Raw genomic sequence first — 22,715 nt, 5'->3', positions numbered from 1 at the left:
CTTCACTCCACTCTTTTCCTTCCATGTACATCTTTTTTTCCTAATGACTCCTATTTTATGTTGAAGCTAACATAACTCATCAGTTAGCTTTAATTAAGCATAGAGTGAGTAAAGAGAATGAAAATGGGAGAAATTTACATGGGTTTATAATTTGCATCTAGAATATACTTGAATGTTAATTATTCTATATAATTTATAGAGTGATTCTATTATATGCCATGTTCTTTGAGGACAGCATTAGTTCTAACTAAATTTTGTAGCCTTTTCAGTGGCTCTTACCAAGTCTGGTCACAATAAGTGATTAATAAATGCTTACTGAACCAATAAGTGGTCCCAATGGCAGTACTGAAGGAAGATGTCAGAATGTCAGTGGGTTGAGGGACAGATGAGGGCAGTTTTAGAAATAAAACTTTTAAAACCTTAAGCTCCTGGTTGGTCAAAAACAGTATGGAAGCTGAAGAGAGACAGGTCTTTGTAACACACTGTCTATGAGATTCAATGAGAGACCTCACTCACTCACTGTGAGGAATCAGTGCAGGACTGGAGAAAATCACCAGAAGGGCAAGTACTGGAAGGGAGAATTTTGTCTTTCATGCCCATTTTTAAAAAATATATATTTGAATACCCAGAAATGTGATTCACCAGACATCAGATTTTATAAAACTTACTCTCATTTTACTGTGTGCTTTAGTGATACAGAAAACTTTCAATTATCTCTGCTAATGGAAAGGAGGCAATGGTACATATAATCAAAATGACATTTCTATTTGTCTTTGGAAGTATTATGTGTGCTTTTCCCCCAGCAGGTTTGCTTTCATAATGATTAGTTCTAGCTTAAGCTAATATTAAAACGAGTTAGCATTTTCTCTGTACAATAGCTGGTAGTAGAAGAGATGTGTTTATGGCAGAGGAAACTCATGCAAGGCTTAGTATTTGCCATGGTTAATCGCCCACATGGATAATCCACTTGCAGCAAGTGGGATTTTAAACAGAGCAGAAAGCAGAGTGACTATATGTCCTGGATTTCAATGATCTATGGGTAGATGGCCCAGGAGGAAGCCATAGCTAGCATTATGAAGAGTGTTAAAAGAGAAAGAACACTGGATCAGGCATAAGGCCACTAGGGTTCCTTGATGACCAAGGGGTGGGGGGTCATATAACCTCTTTGTGTCTCAAGTTTCCATAAAATGTGATAAGGACACCTGTTCTGTCTACCTCAAAGTTAACTGTGCCAAAACAGGATAGTGGGCTGAAGGATTTGGAAAAATATTAAATGTCATTAAAACGCAAAGCACTGATGGACAAGCAATGAAATATTGTTGTTGCCACCTTTTCAGGAACTGTCCCTTGCCCTACCTCATCAATGCTTGGGGTCTTGGGCTGTGGTTTCCGAAGCTTACCTCAATAAAAATAGACCCCTTTTTTGATAGTTTCCTGCTCTTCAAGGATAGGTACTCTGATAATGTCCATGCGCCCTAGTGAATGTATGCATCCTTTCTCAGGTAACAGGGGTCTCCCAGCTATAATAGATTAAGCTGGTGGCTTTCAAAGTGTGGTCCCTGGATGAGTAGCATCAGCATTACTTGGGAATTTGTTAGAAATGTAAATTCTTGGATCTACCTTCACCTACTGAATCACAGACTCTGGGAGTGGGGCCCAGCAATCTGTTTTAACAAGTCCTCCAGATGAGTCTGATACATGCTCAAATTTAAGAACCACTGGTAAGATCAAAGGAGAAAAAAGCAAGCTAGGGATTGGGCTTTGGGACAAGCTACTGGCAAACTTATTTGTCTGGAGGAGGTAGGGGAAGGCTTACGGGACTCTTCATATCACAGTGCATAGTGTGAGTATGTGTGTATGTGAGTGTGTGTGTGTAAAATGATGATCTGGAGCATCATTTTCTCAGGTAGGTCTCTATCTCAACCACCCTAAAAATGCATCCCCACCTTGGAGACTCCCTACCCCCTTTCTCGATTTACTTTTCTTTGTAGCACTTATCACCTTCTATTTGCTGTGTTATTTACTTCTTTACTTGGTTGATTGTCTGTTTCCCCTTGGGCTAGAATGTATGCTCCACAAGGGCAGTCCATTTTGTTCACTGCTGCATCCTCAGCTCTGAGAACTGTGCCAGATGGAGTAGTGGATACTCAGTAAATATCTGTTGAATTAATGGGTGAATGAATATCTGCTGAACCTGGGAGATGAGGAAATACTGGGGTCAGGCCAAAACACTGAAACACCTGCAAGCATCCTTATTAGGCAACGTTGCTACAGCGTGAGAGCCTTGCCTCTGCTGCTGCTTTGGGCTCTGAAATAAGTCTACAAACAGGGCTTGAGTATACGCCATCCTCAGGGATTTGGTTCACTATATTGTTTGATTATCATTACAAATGTGCTATCTGGATTTTCCTACGTTTGGGGCTAGTGTTACTAATTGATCAACATGTTTATCAGGCTGTTTGGGGCTGGGGGCAGTCTATGTATGCAGTAGACTAGAGTGTGACGTGGAAGGGCAAACAGCAGTCTAAGAGTGAAAACCAGGAGTTCTGAGTTCTAGTCCTCTGCCCCTAACTCGCTGTGTGGTCTTGGGCAAACTGCTTAGCATTTTTGGGTTTCATTTCATTTGTTGATCTCAGTGATCTTCTAGGTCCTTTTCAGCAGTATTATAAACCCATTCATGAGTTACTTGATTAATGTATGTCTCCTCTACCGGTAAGCTCCCTGAGAACAGGGGTGAGTCTATATTTGTCCCCGCAGTTCATAATGCCGAGTGCTTGCAGGTACTAGGTATTTGCTGAGTGAGCAAATCCCTGTGAAAGCCAGATGGTGATCTCAGTCTCATCAGCCTGTGCTCTGTGCAAGTCATGAGACATGGATGTGGGCCACAAAGACCTGGCCTGGCCTGGAAGAGACTTCTAGTCACAATAGGAAGAGCAGGACACTGGCTGTGGCTGCTCCCTACCCCAAGGACATATAGAAGGTGCACAATTCATTAAGGTAAAGACTGTGGCAGTACACAGAGGAGAGCCCAAGCTGGGAACTGGGCCATCAGGCCTGTGGTTTGAAAAAGCATGGATCTGGAGATCAGAGACCTATATTTGAATCTCAGAGCTGCTATTTTCTAGCTTTATGACTTATTGTGTAAGTTATTTACTTCTCTTAGCTTCAGCCGCTTCAGCTGGAAAATGAAGACAGAAGTGCCTGCCTTTCAGGATGACTGTGAAGATTAGAGGCGACAATGTATATCAAGTGCCTTCCCAGCACCTGTATGAGAAGGGTGCTCAGTAAATGGAAGCCTCCTTGTCTAGTTCTGCCCTCTGGCCCCGCATCCCATGAGGTTTCTAACAATGCCTGCTTCCCCAGAGAACCGGCCAAAGTTTGCTACCAGCTCATGGCAGTGCCCTGGCCCATACAGCTAAGGGGAATAAAGACTGGAATAAAAAGTGTTTCTCAAAATATCTACCTTCAGAAATAGAGATTTTTTTCTTTTGCTTCCAGTTTGCTTAATGAGATTTGGATATTTTTAACTTGCTACGGCTTGAGAGCAAAAGGTGCTATTTTGTAAATAAAATTTAACAATACTATCTTTTGAACGTGCTGAGATTTATGACTGAACAAGTCTGAACTCTGCTTGTCTCTCTTTTTGGCTGCCTTTGTCTCTCCTTCCACCTTGCTCCCCACCACCCTCTCCCTGTTAAAGTGAATTCTACTCCTCTTCCTGCCCGGCCTCCTCCGCTTTCCCCCCACCACACTCAGCTACTACATATGGCCATCTTTCTTCTGGAAAACAAATTCTGCTGCTAGGCAACCAGAACACAAAATCGCTGTGGTTGACATGATTCTTATTAGTGACAGCGACTGTAGAAATGCCGCCATGACGGCATGCTACATGTACGCTCACTGCATCTATCCCCAGCAAGACAGACCTTTCCAGAAAGTGGGATGGGGTGAGTTCTTGGTAGAAAATTAATGGCCTCAGCACTCAACAGAAAGTATTTATAAATCACTGTATATCAACAGCCTGCTTTAGAATCATTTTATTAGAACACATTCATGAAAGTGACATACGGAAAAAAGACAGCAGCAATTCTCAGTCATGCAAATGCCCGTGTTAAGGTTCTCCATTGGATTTAAGTTCAAGTACAAAGACAATCCTTTCCTGAGCCAGGTGCAATTCCAGGGAGTGACACTGTGAATTGAACGCGCGTTTCCTCCACAAAGTTCAGAACACTGAACAAGTCCCATCCTCACAACAAGATTGCGAGGTACATGGAAGTGTAAACTTTCAGAATTTTAAAGACCCCTTTACCCAGCCCTCCCCCATAACCCAGCTGGGGGAAGTAAGCCCAACGTGGGGACCTCTTAGAAATATGGTTTAGTCTATTGAAAATAAAGCAGTGGGCCTTAAAAAATTAGAAAATGAGTATATATATGTACATATATATATGTAGGTAATGGAATCCTCTTTGCCTCTTTCTTGCCTTGGTGTTTTCTGGGGAACTTTCTGGGGTTTCTGGGAAACTCTGTTAGGGGATGGGGCTCTCTTGAGTGTCTTGGAAGCTGGAGGGCTTTTTAAATTTTTAACTTTTTATTATGAAAAATTGCAAGTACATACAAAAGTGGAGAGATGGTATAATGAATGCCCATGATATGACTATCTAGTCCCAATGGTTACCAACATGCAGCCAGTTTGTTTAATTTATTTCTTCTCCCTCTCCCCACCCTCCACCCCCAAAAGGATAATTTGGAAGCCAGGAAGGTGGTCTCTGAACCAGAGTGAGATCAGAGGAGCCAGGAAATCCTGATGAAACCTGGGCAGGCTGACGCAGATAGGACATTTGTTGGGGATATGGTTGGGCCAATGTTTCGGAACTGCTAGAGTTAACCCTCCTCTTCTCTACCATAAACTATCCCTTATTCTTCCTTCCTCTGTCTCATGATGTGGGAGAGGAGGGGTTTTCCAGGTCAGGGGCCACTGACAATAGAAATGTTCAATCTGGACAAAAACTCCAGAGATAAGTATGTCCCTCTGATGAACATGCCCACTCACATGGCAGATGCCCAGGGTGGCGAGGGCCTGGGCTGCCTGGTGCTCGGACTGGGAGTCAGGGGGAATGGCTGGGGTCATGGGGGCCTCTCACAGGTCCTACCGTCCCACCGTTTTCAACTTTGGAGAGAAGCTCAGCAACCTCGAATTGCACCCGGTAGAGAAGCAGGGAGCCCGAGGGGCAAGCCCATGGCCCAGGTGGGCAGATTTTGCCTGGAACATGTTGCCCTCTGAGCAAAGGCTGTACCCCACACCAGCCCTGCCAGAGCAGTCTCAAGAGAGGTGGGTGATGGGAGTCCAGGTGGGAGGTCCCAACGGCGGCACGGCTAACCCGGTGAACTGCAGGGACAAGTCCCAGGCTGCGCGCTAAACGTAAGTGGAGAAAGGATCTCCAGGTCCCAGGTGCCACCGAGGAGCAAGGTTGCCATCCTGTTAAGAAAAGGGCCGGGGCTCTGTGATTTGCATATGACTTTGCAAAAATCTGCACGAGATCCCGTAGCCCTTTATAGAAAACAGAGTTAAATCATCAGTGCGACCTACTGTATTTCTAGCAACCCAATGCACAGAGTGCAACCTGGCAAATACACCATCATTTTTTTAGAAGAGGAAATGGAGGGACCAGAGTGCTATGTAGGACATTCCTTGGTCTGAAGGCTCAGAAGAAACCAAGTCCAGGATCCAGAAGAGGATCGCTGACTGACCACTTTTCACTAACTTTGTCAGGGCTCAAATGCATACACTTTTCCTTGCATAAGTTGCCCATTGAGCAGTCCTGTGGTCTCCCAACATCCCACACATAAAAGCGGGAGTAGAGCCAGGAAGAATATAAAGAGGGATGCATTAAACATGAAGTCCTAGTGACAGTGAGCATTAGCATTTATTTCATACCCTTCTGTTTTGTTTGTTTCGACTCTTTTAGGATCTCTGTGACCTGCCAGCAAGTCTCACTATGACATTCATTTGGGGAAAGGAAACTGCGAAGGGTTTACCCATTTATGTAGCACATCTTTGGCAGTAAGTGACTTAAAATGCCTGACTTCAAGTATTTCCAGGATTGGTGACATGTGGTAATCTGTAATTTTTCCAAGGCACGTGGTTGGTTTGTGAGGCCACAGGGTTGGTTGGGGGAGCGGATCAACGAGTGAGTGAGGGAGCCTGCTTAGAGACCCAGCTTCCATATTCCATTGCGGCCATGCTGACTCTACTTGGCCACCAGAAGCAACGGAATTGTGTCTTTAACGAGGTCCCCTCAAAGAAAGTCAGCTTCTAGTGCTATTGGGGGCATGAAATATTCTAAAAAGCAATGGCTCAGCCAAGAGAAAAGTCCAAGGTAAATTAAAGAGTATGATCTCATATTTGCCTGTGGCTCAGGTTATGATGCTAAAGGTTCCATCATCGTTGCCATATAGAAATGAGAAAACAATCTCAAACTCCCTTAGTAAGAACTCTAGCCAGATCAAAACTGTTCATTAGGGAGAGAAAACACTTCAGCATCAAGTTAAAATGGCAGTTACTCTGAGTTGTGAGGAAGATAGGGGATACTTAGGATTCAGAAAGGAGAGGATATTCTGAAGAAAGCCAGGAGCTGTACACGTGCATTTGTGAAGTAACTCATACAAGGTGCTGATGATCACAGAGTTTATCTTTACTAGGGCAAAGGGTCTTAGGAATGACATTAGTAGGGAGGTGAGGCAGAGGGGTGGCATCCACTGTACTGATTAGCTAGTTCCCCACACTATAAGTTATTGTCATTGCCAGTTTAGTGTACAGATGTGCTATAAGATCTGGCAGAATTTAATAGTTTTATAGATGCTGAATTCGACATTTTGTTCTTTACACAGCTCTTAAAATTCTGAAGGGAGAGACAGTTTTTAAAAATACTTTTATTGTCATGATTATTATTAATAGCTAATATTGTTGAGTGTTCAGCACATGCCAGGCAAAGAGATGAGTGCCTGGCTTGCATCATTTCATGTAATTTGCACCACAATGTTGTGGGAGAGGCAATACCATTACCCCCATTTTGCAGACTGATGCCCTGAGAGGCCTGCCCAGGATCATACAACTGGCAAGTGAACGGGGTGAGGTCTGTGCTGTGGTTGGTTTGATTCCGAGGCTGTCCTTAACCACTGTGCTATCGTGCCTCCTGCAAAGGAGAATCTGTCTCCTAAGTGACATTTGGATGTTTGCGGATCCTTGAGGTCTTGGAAAGCATTTTACGTATTTTGAGGATCCGTCTTATCCTCCAGGACCTAACTAGAAGAGGTTTGGGCCAGTTCATTATATATACTCATTAGCTCTTGCAGAAGAGTACCATAATGATACTTATCCCCTTTTAAACCTCAGGCTGTAATTGTCTCTGTGCACCTGCACATCTGTCTGATGGAGTGATGTGTGAGACATCTAAGATATAAATGCATATAGGCAAGCTGAATGCTTGTTCTCTAAAACCCTGAGAAAATAAAGACACATTCCTATAGGAAGCCATTATTTTACATCGCCCAGTTGGTAACATGAAAGAGTAGTGAACACCAATGCATACCTCTTTACTTCAAAAAATGACAGCCATTCATAATCTCTTTGAGATGATTTTCTAAAAATATGGTGTAAAGAAAGGACGAATAGGAAAAGTTTAAGTGGAAGTGTAGGGGCAGTGGGAGGGAGAAGGCCATTAAATTTTTTGGAGATAATTATTTCTATTATTTAGAAAATATCTCTCAGCTTGGAATTCATATATATGTTCCACATCCAATCACCCTATGCCTTTGGCATTTCAGTTCAGTAGGCTAGGGTAGGGCCTGAAGTTAACTTTTAGAAGTATTTCCCTCATGTGTTATGCTTAGCAAAATAAGTCAGGCAGAGAAGGACAAATATCATATGTTTGCACGTATAGGAGGATTAGGAGGAACTTAACGGAGGACCATGGGGGAGAAGAAGGGGGGAAATGGTGGGGGAAAGGGAGAGAGGCAAACCATGAGAGACTCTTGAATACTGAGAAACAAACTGAGGACTGATGGATGTGGGGGGGAGGGGGGAGATGGGCATGGAGGAGGGCACTTCTGGGGATGAGCACTGGGTGTTACACGGAAACCAATTTGACAATAAACTATTAGTTAAAAAAAAAAAGTATTTCCCTCATAATTCTGCTAGATGCCTGGTTTGGAATCCTCGGCACACTCCATTGCTGGAAAACCCGAGTTTTGCAATGTTTCAACTGCATTTTCATCTGACAGCACACACTGTCCAGAAGTACTTGTCTTTGGCATTTTCCATGAGGGGCAAGAATCAGTGAGACCGACTTCAATAGAACAATGGCTTTGATTAACCAGACCTCCTCATTATTCTTTTTTTTTTAAGGGAGGGCCTACGCTGATATTTCCCCTATCTCCTACTATTCAGGTATAGACCCACTTTATATAAATACTTTATATAATATAATGTAGGCTCCATTCTAATACTAGACACTCATGACAGAAGTTTTCTGAACTACAGAGAGATGTTCTGCAGACCCTGGATGCATAAGAGACACCATTGGACATCCAGTGTTATAATAATAGCCACAAATGGGGAACACATTTATATATTCTAGAGTTATACCCTTTCTCAATCCATAAAGAATTTGAGGCAACTATTTAGCAGTATATTTTTAAATGCATCTTCAGGTGACTGTATCTTCTGATGTTTCTCTCTGTTGGACTGGGAAGCCAGTGAGGCAGAAGTATGCTTGAATTACTACTCCATGGTTAAGACATAATAAAGAGCCTCCTCCACATTCCTGACTCATGCCTTGCTCTGCTAGGCACAGAAGTGAGTGAGCGATTGACACATGGGATATATGGAACATGGAATGTTCTTGGTATTTAATTCAGGTGTGTTTTACTCAGATGATCAGAGGGGAAATGACAAGACTCAGACCATTTGGGCAAAAATGTTACTTTGTGTGTTTTGGCTTGAATTGTCCAACTGTTTTCCTTAGTGAGCTTGTCCAGTGGAAGGCAGTGTGCAGAATGGACATCAGTCAGTAAGACTTGGGTTCAAATTTTTAAGTTCTGCCACTTTCTGGTTGTGTGACCTTGGGCAAGTTATTGAACCTCTTGGAGTTACATGTTCCTCATCTGCAAAATGAGGATAATGATACTTACCTTGAAGAACTGTTGTGAGGACCAAATGAAAGATTATACATAAAATGCCAGGCACATATTAGGACTTCAGCAAGAGAGACAGTCATTATTGTCAGTTGTTTATGCTCTGAATGGCTTCCTTAGCAGGTAGCCTCTGTGCTTTTCTTGGCCTGCCCAATTACAGCAGGGACCTCTTAGAGAGGGACTATGTTTTCCCCATCTAATGGGGACTTTATGTGCCCTCTTATTTCCATTATACACAGGGAACACTGCAAATACTATGTTAACTGGTTTAAAAGAGCCTTTCTCCACCCCCAAATTTCAAAGTAGAATCCAGAATGGAAATTTTCCTTGATGTAGTGATCACAATTACAAACTGCGATACAGAGTAGTAAAAATATTGAATCGTGCATATAGGAAAGACATAAACACCATAAAGTATATTTTTAGTTTAGCTTTTTTTTAAAGGATTGATTTTATGACCTTCTTATGTGTTCTTTCTTGCTTTTTACTCTGCTGAAGAGTCTCCTTTTGGCTTCTAGATGTCTGTTTGCTGTGCATGCTGACCACAGGGTTCCTTATTTAAAATGCTGTCAGGAGCTTACTGAGAAGGACCGACTGGCCTGGAGGGCGGCACAGGGTTACGTCCTGTTGTGCTCCCTCCCAAGTGACAGGCCAGGCTCTCCCCACCTCAGGAGGGTCACCCCCCACCCCCGTGACAGAAATCAGCCACAGAAAAGAAGAGTTCCCCTCCCTGTTTTTCTTCTTTCTGTTTCTCCCTCTGCTCAGGGAACCCTCTGAGAGCACTATGCACCAAGGAAGTGTGGGAGAAACATCCTTGAAAATATTTGTTTCATGTGATTATGTTTTTGTTCAAGTTCAGAAAGGTTAGAAATGGCCTCTTTCCCAAGAATTCTTATCAGAAAACATTCCCTCTACACTTAGACTGTGGGAGGTGAAGGGAGAGAGGGAGGTGAGGAGCCGGTGAAGAGCTGGGGCTTGACCTAATGATGAATCTTATGTTTGAAACCTTGCTGCCCCACACAGAGTAATCAGTTTCCTTCGTGGAGGTGCTCTGTGTCCTCCTAACCTGGGTCCCATGTCCCCACGCACAGTCACTCTGGATCACTCTGGAGACCTCTCCCTCTGGAATCACAGGAGCTTAAAACCAAACTTGAAACATGTCTGCTTTCTGTCTCTCCCACTGTGTATCTCTTCATGGAATCTCTTCATTAACTTGAAAGCGTACTTGCAGCCCTTCCTCACCTTTTCCATGCTTCACTAAATAGGTGTGCTTGGGGGGAAACCCTGATGAACTCCTCATTCCCTTGTCACCCCCAACCGCCCACCCCCGGAATTTTCCTTCTCTTTCCTTTCACTGTCCAAGTCTCCTGTCCTTCACAACCAAACAAAGTTTCCAGCTCCTCAGCTTGCAACCTTGCCCATCCTACACGTCAGCCCAAATTCACTCTCTGGCCACTGTCCCTCCTCTTGAGATACTGAGAAGTAGATCACCCTGTTTCCTACTAGGCACCTGCTTGTCCCTTGTCCTTGGTTTAGGCTGAGGGTGGACTTCAACAACCATTTAATAATCGTGTTCTTTTCTATCCTTTAAAAATAACATCTAGTAGGGATGTCTTTGTTAATAAAAGTAATTTTCTTGTAGAAAATTTGGAAAAAGCCACCATCCAGAAATAACCACTATTTACATTTTGGTGTATTTCCTTCATATATACATACATGCACACATATATGTATATACATATATATGTACATATGCATACATAAGCACAATACACACATATATACACATACACATTCCTTTTTTAACACAGAGAAATTAGTCTCATATTTAGAAGGAAAAGGAAGAGCCCCAAGCAGGTGGGAAGAAAAGGAATTACATGCTGCAGCTCAGGTGGGCTCTTCACCTGTGCCAGCCACAGCCATGAGGTTTTGGAGCTCATGAGGTAATGGTTTATAATGGCCTGATGGCCAGGAAATATGCCCAAGATACCCCTGCCTCCCAGACTACGTCGATGAATATTTCTTAGAAAGTGTATGGGAAACACATTCAGAGACACAGAATTCATAAATGTACAAAAACAGAAGTTATACACATAAAACATATTATTGAAACAAGTGTTTTCTGAGTGTGTCTATGAGCATCTAACCGTATGGCAGTGCACCGTACACAGCAGAAACTTGTCTTCATGAATCTCGGGACTCAGTTGCTGAGGTAAAAACCAGCCCAAAGGAGACAAAAGTGAACCGGAAGAAGACGCTATCTCACAAAGTGCTAAGGGAAGGGACTCCAGAAATCATTCCAATAGTGAGGAAAACTTGTTTCAACAACACTCTTCCTGTACAGAGAAATAGTTTTGGAGATATACTGATGTCTGTGATAGGTTGGTAGGCAAAGACAATCATTATTTAAAAGGTCATTATATTTTAGTGAAGATAATCACACAGATAATCTACCAGAAAACATATAAACATATATTAGAGGAGAGGTTTTCAGACAGCAAGGGACCCAGAAAAGGGGCAGAACCAGGGGGGAAGGGGCCTATGTATCAGGAGACTGTAGGTCCTAGAGAATGTTTTTTTTCTTATAGTTTGGGAGACATGTGTCTCCTCTTAAAGCTGTCAGGGATAGATTTTATACATGAAAATCTAGAGTCAGGATGAAGACTATGCAATCACCATGATGATCCAGTGCAACACGATTTCAGGAAAAGGATCAAGAATGAAGGAGAGCCAAGATGGCTTAGAGGTAAACCTATAGTTGGGGGTTACAAAGAGATTATCTGGGAGATGGCAGATGATGAGTTCAGTTTCAGGTCTGCCGAAGAGAGCACGTGAGTCACCCAAGTGCAGTTATGCTGCAGACAGTTGGAAACATCGCACCATGAACCTGAGTGTGAGAGATAAGGGCTAGAGCCAGAGATTTCTCAACTCATTGCTAAGGGTGCAACTTTATGCTAAACAATGTGGCAAATACCATGTAAAATACATAATATATGCCTTGGATGTTAAAGAATGATATTTGATTTGTTTGGGGGGTGGGTGCATGCAAGAGATATGGCAATGCTGGTGGCTCAGAGGTGTGGTGGGAGAAGTAGTGAGCATTAGCATGAAGGAGACATGAGTCAGGCTGCCGTGAAGGGTGGGCTGGATGTGATTATGCAAGTCAGTAAGCATTACTGGTGGACACAGCAGGAGCAAAGCATGCTGTGGCTGGGGGTGCCCAACTGCCATTATTTACTGTGTATTAGACGCTGTTGCAGGCAGCAGAGATAGGAGGATCATTAGGACCGAGACATGATTGTCTAGGAACTCACAATGGGAGAAAGACACAAAGGCAAACCCATTACGTGATACGTGTAATTAGGCTGAAACATATAAATTGCCAGGATTCACCCATTTTGGATATACAAAAATGGCAGTTTCATTTGATTTAATCGGAAGTAGATGCTTTATAGTGTGTACAACAGATAAAGGTCTTTAAAGGGTCATGTGTTGGAGGGAAAACTTTACAAGCATTTTGGAGATGGGTCTGTACTTGATCCTTAGTGAATGTGCTACTGAAGGGTTTTAGCTGACCAGTGAGACATTGAGAGAAAAGTTTGAAGAGGATGAATCTGGTGTCAGGAGAAAAGGTAAGACCCAGGAGCAAAATCCCAGAGAGCTGGCAGGCCTTTTAGGAGGTTACTGAAAGAATTTCAGCAAAGTAAACCAAGACCCGACAGGGGGTGTGACAGATATTTTGAGGAACTCGTTCTCAGGACTTAGCAACAGACTGGCTGTCAGGGGATGTGTCGAGAACGGACCCAAAGATAAAAGCCATGTATCTGGGGAAACCATGTTGTTCTGCCCCAAATAGCAAGTCAAACCAGGTTACCAGTTTGAGAGAAAAAGGAAATAATTTTCTGAGACTGAGACTGAGGAAAAGTCGGACATCAAACTGGAAACACACAGATGACCACTTATAATTATGATGCCCAGCACTAACAGTCAATGCTCAGTATGTGGCCATTCGTCTTGAATTTGCCTATTGGTTTTCTGGTTCTTCAGTAGAACTTAGCCTCCATACAGGTGGGGACTGTTTTGTTTTAGTGCTGCCTCTCCATCCCAGAACAGCGCCTGCCACATGGTAGGAGAACGAGGAAATTAACGTGAAAATTGCCATTAGGAGTAAAGTCACTTCAGAGCTATAACCTTGGCGTTTTTGTCATGGACATCAGAAATGAAGCAACAAATACTATGGTTGGAGGTGGCAGGAGGCTGTTGAGAAAGAAGAATCACGAGCAGAAGTTCAAATGCAGCCCTCACTGGAGCGTGAGGGAACAACATGTGGGAGAGGAGGTGTTGAGGTGATTTACTCCAGTGGGTATAAAGAATGCAATTCAGAGGGTTGTGGATGGGTTAGCATTAAACTTTCTGAGACTAGGGAAAGAATGACAGAGTAAAATGACAGGGATGCCATCTAGGTGAGGATGAAAGTCACCATCATGCAAAAAGAACCAAAAAAACCCCCCCCAAAAAAACCCCAAACCAACAGTGTTTCTTGGATGTTAATGAATAACGTCTGAATTCCTTTGAATGGCGTCCAGTGTCTCCCATGATCTGAGCCAAGCAATGCTGTCAGCCCTATCTCCCACAGCTCACCTCACAAACCCAGAACTTCAACCAAACATATATCTCCTCTGTGAGCCCCAAACCCACCCTATTTTTCCCTTTCTCCCTTACCAGTTCTTACTGTTTCATCCATGTAGCATGACCTTCCTGTGCACCCCACCCCTGCCTCTACAGTGCTGCCTGGATAAAGTCTACCCACTTCTGGATAAATTCTACCCACTTAGTAAAGTCTAATGGTGAAACTGCTCTGATCCTCCCAAACTAGGATTTTTATTAATTATATTTGGTCTCAATTTCTAGATCTCTTTTCTTACCCACAATGCGAAACTATGTTACCTTCTTTTTATTTGTTCTTCAGTTATTCCTTTAACAAATATTTGCCAAGTACCTTCTAGGAGTCAGTACTTTGCTAGATTCGGTGATGTAGTGGGGATATAAAACAGACATCCCTCCGTCCTCACGGACTGAAAGTCTGGTGGAGGAGGCAGTCATATAACCACACAAATGCTTATGGCCATAGCAACAGGTACGGAGAAATAACAGCACAGAGTACTGTAAGAGACGTGGCTTGGAGAGGGGACTTAGGCAGTGGGTTAGGACAGACTAAAATCAGAAAGAAGAGAGGGCAAAAGGGGTGGACTGTGGCATGGGAGGACAGATGATCTTCTAGGCAGAGAAAAGACAGGCTCTGTCCACAGGTCCCAGGCTGGGATGAACCCTAGGACATTCAAGGAAGGCCAGGCACAGGCTGCAAGGCAGGACACAGGAGGAAGAGAGTGGCTCCCGTGAGGCCGGAGAAGTGGGCCGAGGCCAGATCATGCAGCTGCGTAGATCATATTGAAGACCTAGACATTCAGCCTCAGAACAAAGAGATACTACTGAGGGGGTTGAAGCCATAAAGTGATGTGAACAGCTTGTATTTTAAAAAGATCAAACTGGGGGCGCCTGGGTGGCTCAGTTGGTTGAACATCCGACTTCAGCTCAGGTCATGATCTCACAGCTCATGAGTTTAAGCCTTGCATCGGGCTCTGTGCTGACAGCTCAGAGCCTGGAGGCTGCTTCAGATTCTGTGTCTCCACCTCTCTCTGCCCCTCCCCTGAACATGCTGTCTCTTCTCAAAAATAAACATAAAATAATAATAATAAAAAAGAAAGAAAAACAGATCGCACTGGCTTCAGAGTGGAGAAGGGAGTGGAGGGAGGTAAGCGTGAGTGTCGAGGACCAGTGGGGAGGCTCTGCTCATAGGCCACATGTGGTAGGACGCTGGGTCGCACTACCGTGGATCATGCAGACAAGGAGTGTAGCCATCAGTCTTTTTGGGGTCAATTCCTGGGACTGAGAAAACTTGAGTCTCACCTTTACAAACCATTCCACTAATATAACCACCCGTCAGCATCACCTCAGGTCCCCAGAACCCCTGGGAAATGTGCCTGGTGGGATAATCAAGTCGTCTGGATAGCTAAGTACCAGCACTTTATCTCCTCAATTTAGCCGTCTTTAGGAGTATCTTTATATCTCTGACTTCTGCAGCAGAATACAGTGAACATAATTTTCCCGTCTGTTTATAATTACAAATACCAACATGATTAATAATTATGGTGTAGTGCAGAATATAAGGGGGTCCTCAGACATGCCCAGTTCTGATGCATTCTTCATACCCTCACCAAAGAAAACCAAACCGTTGGGAGTTTTAATGCACCCATCAGCTTTTGTTCTCAGAGTTTTTCCGGTTCCTCTCTTGCTGACAGTAGCTCAGCCTTTGGTGGGTTTAGACAGAAGTAACTTTCTCCCCTTCTCATTTCTAAGTAACATCTGAGTAACTAGATGGCCAAGATGGTAAGAATTACATACAAAATCAGGATTCAAGAGGCTTTCCTGTGAGCATACATATTTAGTTTTGCTATGTGAAAACTTCCTATGTCTTAGATCTGTTTGTGGACAGCTGAGTTCCAAATCTGATATATTTATTACCTTTTATTCTAACACACTTCATTGCTTTAGCTGTGTTACCTGTCATATAATGTAGGACACCAGACAGATACACTTCAAAAGTCAAGCAGTTCTTGTTCTTTCATTAAAATAGAGGTGGTATGCTTGGGGGTTGACAGAAAACCACATTAAAAATGAAGTTTCTGTGTTGCTATACTATTCTGAGGAGAAATAAATAGGAAATGTCTCATATGTGACATCACACGAACCTCTAACTTACAAATATATTGACTTCAAAATGTCAAATTTTATGTGTATCAAGACAGAATAAAGAGAGTAAAAAGATGAGCCACATAGTGAGAAAAGACATTTACAACATGTATAACCAATAAAGGAATAATATCTAGAATATATGAAGAACTCCTAACAATGCAAACAAGAGACCCCCAGATACATGGATGGGCAAAAGTCTTGAACAGGGCATCACAAAAGAGAAAACCCAAAGGCCCAATAAGGACATGAAAAAGTATCCAACCTCATTAATTTTTAGGGAAATGCAAATTAAAACCATAAGCAGATACTACCACATACCCACCAGACCTGCAAAAATGATGAAGTCTGACAGTGTCAAGCATAGGCAAGGATACAGAGCAACTGAAATCCCATATATACTGGTAGGAGTGTCAATTTGGCACCAGCATTTTGAAAAATAGTTTACATCATCTAGTAAAGTTGAAGATATAGATATAATGTCACTTAGTAATTCCTTTTTTATTCACCTAGAAATTCCATTCCTTACTCTACACCTTAGGGAAACTCAAGCACATGCACACAAGGATACAGATACAAGAATAGTTACAGCAGTACTCCTCCAGCGGCCCCAAACATCCCACTCAGACAATGGGGAAACTGTGGTCTAGTCATATAATGGAATACTTACATAACAACACAAATGGCTTAATGATACACATCAGCATGGATAAATTCCATAAAAATTACGCATGCGAGCGTACACACACACACACACACACACACACACACACACATTCATGCAATATAATTCCAGACATGAAATTTAAGAACAGCCACATTGGAACCATATTGCTTAGGGACACATGCAAAGGAGGTAAAAATATAAAGAAAAGTAAGGATAGTATTATTACAAAAGTTACTAGAATCATTACCTCTGAGGGAGAAGAACAGGGTTGTGACCAGGAAGGGGCACACAGCGAGCTTCTGGAAAGTGGGCTTTGTTCTGCCTTTCTGATTGGCATGGTTATTTACTGCATGTTCATTTTATAATTGCCCATTCAATTGTCTAGGAGTTTGTATGTATTTTCAGCATATGTATTTTACTTTAAAAATTTTTTTTTAAAGTTTAATGGAAACCAAATGTTTTTAATTAGGAATGTACTTTATCCATAGAAACAAAAGTATAATTAAGATTGATGAGACAAACCTACAAGTCTTATTTAGGTAACAGTATACATAAAACACTGTACATTTCAATAAAAATGAGAGAGAATAATATAGTTGCAATATGTTTTAAACAAAACATACAAGGGCAATCATGAATAAGGATTATTTTTACAGTATCTGATATCAGCTTGGAAAAGATAAAAATATTGATGCTATACTAAATTGCAAGATTGTGGGGAAACAGGGACTCTACATTCAACCGGAGGGAATACAGACTGGTGCAACACAGTCCACACAGAGTGATCTGACAATGGCTATCAAAAAATTAAATGTAAGTCCTTTTGATGGAATAGTTCTACTTCTAGGAAATTACCCTGTTAATATACTCATAATTGACAAGTGTGAGAAAGTATATCTATACAAAGCTACTAATTACAGCCTTATTTGTAACGGCAAAAGACTGGAAACATCCCGTGTACCCATTAATAGAAAACTAGTTAAATAATTTATGGCACCATAAGTAATGGAATAGTGCATAATCATCAAAAAGAATGAAGCAGCATTACTGTATGGTTACCCAAATTTGTTACATGGAAAAAGTGTAAAACAGTACTTATTGTATGTGACTACTTGTTTAAACTTTTTAAAATATTTATTTATTTCTAAGAGAGAGAGAGAGTGAGGGAGCAGCAGAGAGGGAGGAAGACACAGAATCTGAAGCAGGCTCCAGGCTCTAAGCTGTCAGCACAGAGCCCAACGTGGGGCTCAAACTCACAGACTGCGAGATCATAACCTGAGCCGAGGTCACATGCTTAACCAACTGAGCCACCCAGGTGCCCCTAAACATTTTTAAGGGGAATAAATAAATATGAACCTTCATGGTTTTAAAGAACCTCTCTAGAAGGATATCTACATTTTGAAACATATTCATGTATCACTACTTCAAAAGTTCATTTTAAGAATCTGAATGTGTATCTTTAAGGAAAATCAGGTTTAATTAAATTATTATGAGGAAGTAGAAGAAGATTTTGGTAAAGATTCTAACTACTTTTCTGAACAGCTCCTATCAGAGCTAATAGACCATTTTTAAAAAAAGAAAAAAGTCAAATTCTACAACAAAACAAAACAATTCTTTTGATACAGATGTATCAGCTGTACTGCTCTTTTACATACTGTCCCTGATTAGAATAACTACTTGGGTATCAACACTGATCTGAAGGAGGAGAAACAGAAAGATGAATAGAAAGGTGAAGCTCAAATTTCACTTTTGGTTTAGAAGCCATCCCCTTCCTGGGGCTAAGTTTGCTGTACAAAGTGCATATGCTTCTGTTACAAAACCTAGCATACAGAATGGTAAGTATCTTCATCTTTGTAACTTCTTGGGTCATTTGCTTTATGGCTAGCAAAGCAACTGGCATAAAGGAAGTGCTAAGTAACAACTGCCCCCTTTCATAAATACATGAAACACACCCATAGTCACCGTGTGTGGCATCACATATATAAGACACCTGGGGTGTAAAAGGACAGAGGGTGTTCTTATGTATTTGGAATCTGCGTGGTATCTTGCAGCAGACACTCAGTAACATTCCATTGAATAGAAGAATGAAATCAGTGTACCAATATATTTGAAACAATTTTCTATTCTACCTCTTAACTAATTGCATTCTTCTCTGTTAACAGATCTTTTTATCTTGGTCATGTATTCATGGTTGTGCCAACTAGTTTGCTCTTTAAATAATATGACCAACCCAGTGGTTTGGACTTGATGTTCCTGTTAGAAGCACTGTCTTGAGTTTAACTTTTTTTAACGTTTATTCATTTTTGAAAGACAGAGCTAGAGCATGAGCGAGGGAGGAGCAGAGAGAGAGAGGGAGACACAGGGGCAGAGAGAGAAGGAGACACAGAATCTGAAGCAGGCTCCAGACTCTGAGCCATCAGCACAGAGCTCGACACAGGGCTCGAACTCACAAACCGTGAGATCATGACCTGAGCTGAAGTTGGATGCCTAACTGGCTGAGCCACCCAGGTGCCCCAGAAGCACTGTCTTGAGTTTAAATGTTAGTGAACATATCCTAAAAATCTTCCTTTTTGGGGATTTTTCAAAAATTTTTTCATTAATGCAATAAAAGTTCATGTGGAAAAGGCATAAAAACTGTGACTTCTGTGGGATTGTGGGGCAGGGTGGGGAGTTGGACTCCACATTACAGATTTCAGATTCCACAATTCGAAGTACCTCCTTTAACCAAACCATTTCCCACTCCTCATCCCTTCACATCCTTTTTTTTTTTAAATTAGAATAATTTTCCTTTTGTTTTAAGAACAACTTCCTTCCAATATTCCTAATTGTTTCATGAGGTAGATGAAAGTTAAAAGTATTTGGAGGTTAGGTTGAATACTTCCTCCTCTTTTCACTTCGTCTAGAATGTCTGTCTACCTGCCATGAATGTAACCTTCTCTAATCAGGAGTGGGCCACCTGCAACCAGGGCCAAAAGATAATAGTTTTGTGTGTGTGTGTGTGTGTGTGTGTGTGTGTGTGTGTGTGTGTGTGTGAGAGAGAGAGAGAGAGAGAGATCTGGAATTCTGATTTGTAATGGTTATAATCAGAGAATTGAAAATTGCAGGACTACCTCCAAGTGTTTCCAAGTGATCTTTTTAAAAGGATTGCTGAGTTTTTTTTTTTAGATAAAAGTCCCAAGGGTGTCTGTCAGAGACACATACAGATATCGAGGTTAAAATAAAAGTCAGTTCCAGTGCATTACAAATGCCTTAATATTGAGTGTATTTAGGCTGCCATTAGCAGGAAAAGAGGCAGGTCAAAGCAGGAAACCAAGGTATTTTCTTTTGTTCCCTCTCTTATCCTGTGTGTCTAGAGCAGTGCCTGCCATATAGCAGAGCTCAAGAAATGGTCAGTGAATCCGTGAGAAAAAGGTGGCATCCATCAAACTCCCAAGGAAAAGGACATAGTGAAATAGTGAATTTTTAATCTCCCCTGGTGCTCATTAAATCATGTCTTCCACGTGTATTTAAGTCAGTACTAGCAAGTAGCAAATGAAACTTTTTAAATGCCATTCCTGCAGCTGAAATGACACCGTTTGGCAGGAGACTGGAGACAGACATAGTAAATGGTGCAGGCATCTTCCCCTTCAGCACAGCATAAAGTTCAGAGAGGAGATAAGCCCTTGCTTGCCATTAATACGGGGCGAGAGGAGTGCATAGGGGGCGCTCACTGAGCTGTCCACAGCCAACATCAGCAGGGCCCAGCCGGATCAGAGGCTCTCCAGAGCTAGCCGTGAGTGTATACATCTCTGCAATTTCCAATTTCCAACAGAACCAAGCAGAGCATTATATAAGAACAGTAGAGGGGCGCCTGAGCGGATCGGTCAGTTAAGCATCGGACTTGGGCTCAGGTTCAGGTTCGTGAGTTCGAGCCCCACATCGTGCTCTGTGCTGGCGGCTCAGAGGCTGGAGCCTGCTTCAGATTCCGTGTCTCCCTCTCTCTCTCTCTCTGTCCCCCCACCCCACTTGTGCTCTCTCTCTCAAAAATAAATAAACCTTTTTTTAAAAAAACGACAGTAGATGAACATTCTGAACTTGGAAGACTCCATTTTAAGCCCTTACATATGGGGAGGCTGAAAACTGACCACCAGCCCTGATATCAGGAAGTGGCTCCTCCACACGGCCGGAGCCCCATCCGCACGGCACCTGGTGGGGGGGAGAATGGAAAGACGGACTGCTAGGGGCAAGGGTCTGCCTGAAATGAGGGAAAGGATACCTATCAGGGGTCCAGTGTGCACAGTTCTTCATCTTCTTCTAGCAGTTTTCTCTCAACAGGAAGAGTTATCAGGGCAGAAACAGGGTGCTCCCCGCCCCTGTCTTCCTCAGAAGGTGTCCGCTGCTTACTGCCTCAGGGAGAAGGCCCGAGCCAAAGTCACATCCTCACTGTTACTCCTTGCAGAGAGCCACCACGGAGGACATTCAAACTTCCTTCTCTTGACAAGGACCTGTTTTTTGGCCATAAGGATCACTGCATCTCAACCCAGTGCCACAAAGCCTGAGACCCACGCATGCCTGTTATGCAGACAGGTGGCAGTAGCTGTCGGCAGTGAGGAAGTGACACTAAGCTGCCAGGCAGGTAAACTCTGAGCAAGCATGTCCAATCTAAGCTCAAGATCAAGAAACGGGGTAACACTGACGCACCTGCTATCCAACAGGCTTCTCCCAAGAATACTACATTGTGGCCACAGGTCACCTGTATCCGGTTTGACGGCATAGTGCACAGAGACAGAGGTAGCTCCAGCTAAGTCATGAACACCACTCAAGGCCCCTTTCACTTGCCCCCTCCATTCCAATCTCACTGCTGCGGCTGCAGATGTTCATTGCCAGCAACATTTCGGCTTGGAATTTCTGAAAGAGTCAATTTTCATACCCTCCAGGACTGCTTACCCCCAGACACCATACTCCTGCTGTCACTTCTAGTCCTCCAGGAGCTCAACTTTTTAAGAATGTTTCTCACAGCCTGGTTCCCCTACTATGAGCTTTAATAAGGCATTCAGTCTTCTTGTTTTGTACTAAAAGAACCTATTAACTGACATAGCAGAAAAAAAAAGGTAAGTGATATGCCAAGAGGTCTGTGCAGAACTCTCCAGTAAACTCTTGTCCTGAGAGCCGCCACTTCTCTCTCTGCCCTCAGCCCCCCAAGCAGTATCATCTCCCGGCTCACGCCCCTCCTCCAGTGCAAAATGTGTCCGGAGGGAGACATACTCACTTGGGTCTTGTTTGCCTTGGACTGTCGCCAGCTAATCCACTTTAACATTTTGGCTTGCTCTCAAATTTGCTTTCTCTTTCCACCAAAATTCTTAAAAATGGAGTTCGTATTTGTTCCGAGCTGCAGCAGGGCTCACTGCTCCCAGGCAGCTTGGAGGCAGGGATCAGTCACATCTCCATGCTCACTGCCAAGCTCTTAGAGCCCAATCAAGAATTTGCCTTGAGAGGCCTGAAGACTCTGGGGCAGAATCACTCTCCTACCAAGGCCACTACAGGAGTCACAAGTTCTTGGTATCAAAGAGTCTGTGATAGGCATTCGTACTTGGGAAGTTCTCTTTCCGCACTTTGCCACATGCCAGCCTTGGAGGCACTGGCCTGGGCCGCAGAACCACTTTGTAATACTTGGGTCAGCACAGATAGGCCTGGGCCAGGGCAGGGTCGTGGAAAGGCTGTAGGATGAGGGGCTTACAATAGTGTTTGGCTTTTGCCTACAAGGCTCTAAAAGTTAAAGAATCAGGGTTACTCTGTAAGTACTGTTTTTAACCCAATTTATTTAATAGGCAGGAGATTGAGTTGGGTTTCAGTGTCAGGTCTGCCATTAACTGGTTTTGTGACTCTGAGCAAGTCATTTTGTTTCTTTTAAACATGTCCATGAAGGCAGAGGGATAGATGATCTCTAAAGTTCCTTTCTTCCCTAAGCCTCTATTTCCAAGTTCCAAACTTACCTGGAGTCAGATCTAGCCTCTGGCCCCCGCTGCAGTTATCACACATAGACCTAATCTACTGGCAAATCACCTTT

At 42.9% G+C, this 22,715-nt stretch overlaps 1 protein-coding gene across 2 annotated transcripts in view; it reads right to left on the bottom strand.

Moving 5' to 3' along the window:
• Positions 1-4,022: 4,022 nt before the first annotated feature.
• Positions 4,023-22,715, bottom strand: part of LOC144234340 (kalirin) — a 479,489-nt gene continuing 460,796 nt past the window's right edge. For both annotated transcript variants that reach the window (XM_077767624.1, XM_077767625.1), the window contains exon 33: positions 4,023-5,476. In XM_077767624.1, coding sequence (XP_077623750.1) covers positions 5,414-5,476 — 63 coding nt within the window. In that variant the 3' untranslated portion in view covers positions 4,023-5,413. The remainder of the gene's footprint in view (positions 5,477-22,715) is intronic.

The sequence above is a fragment of the Crocuta crocuta genome, unplaced genomic scaffold (genome assembly GCF_008692635.1).
Source record: "Crocuta crocuta isolate KB4526 unplaced genomic scaffold, BGI_CrCroc_1.0 scaffold45, whole genome shotgun sequence".
NCBI lineage: Eukaryota > Metazoa > Chordata > Mammalia > Carnivora > Hyaenidae > Crocuta > Crocuta crocuta.
The sequence above is the reverse complement of the archived record's forward strand: the minus strand, read 5'-3'. Positions and strand labels throughout refer to the sequence as shown.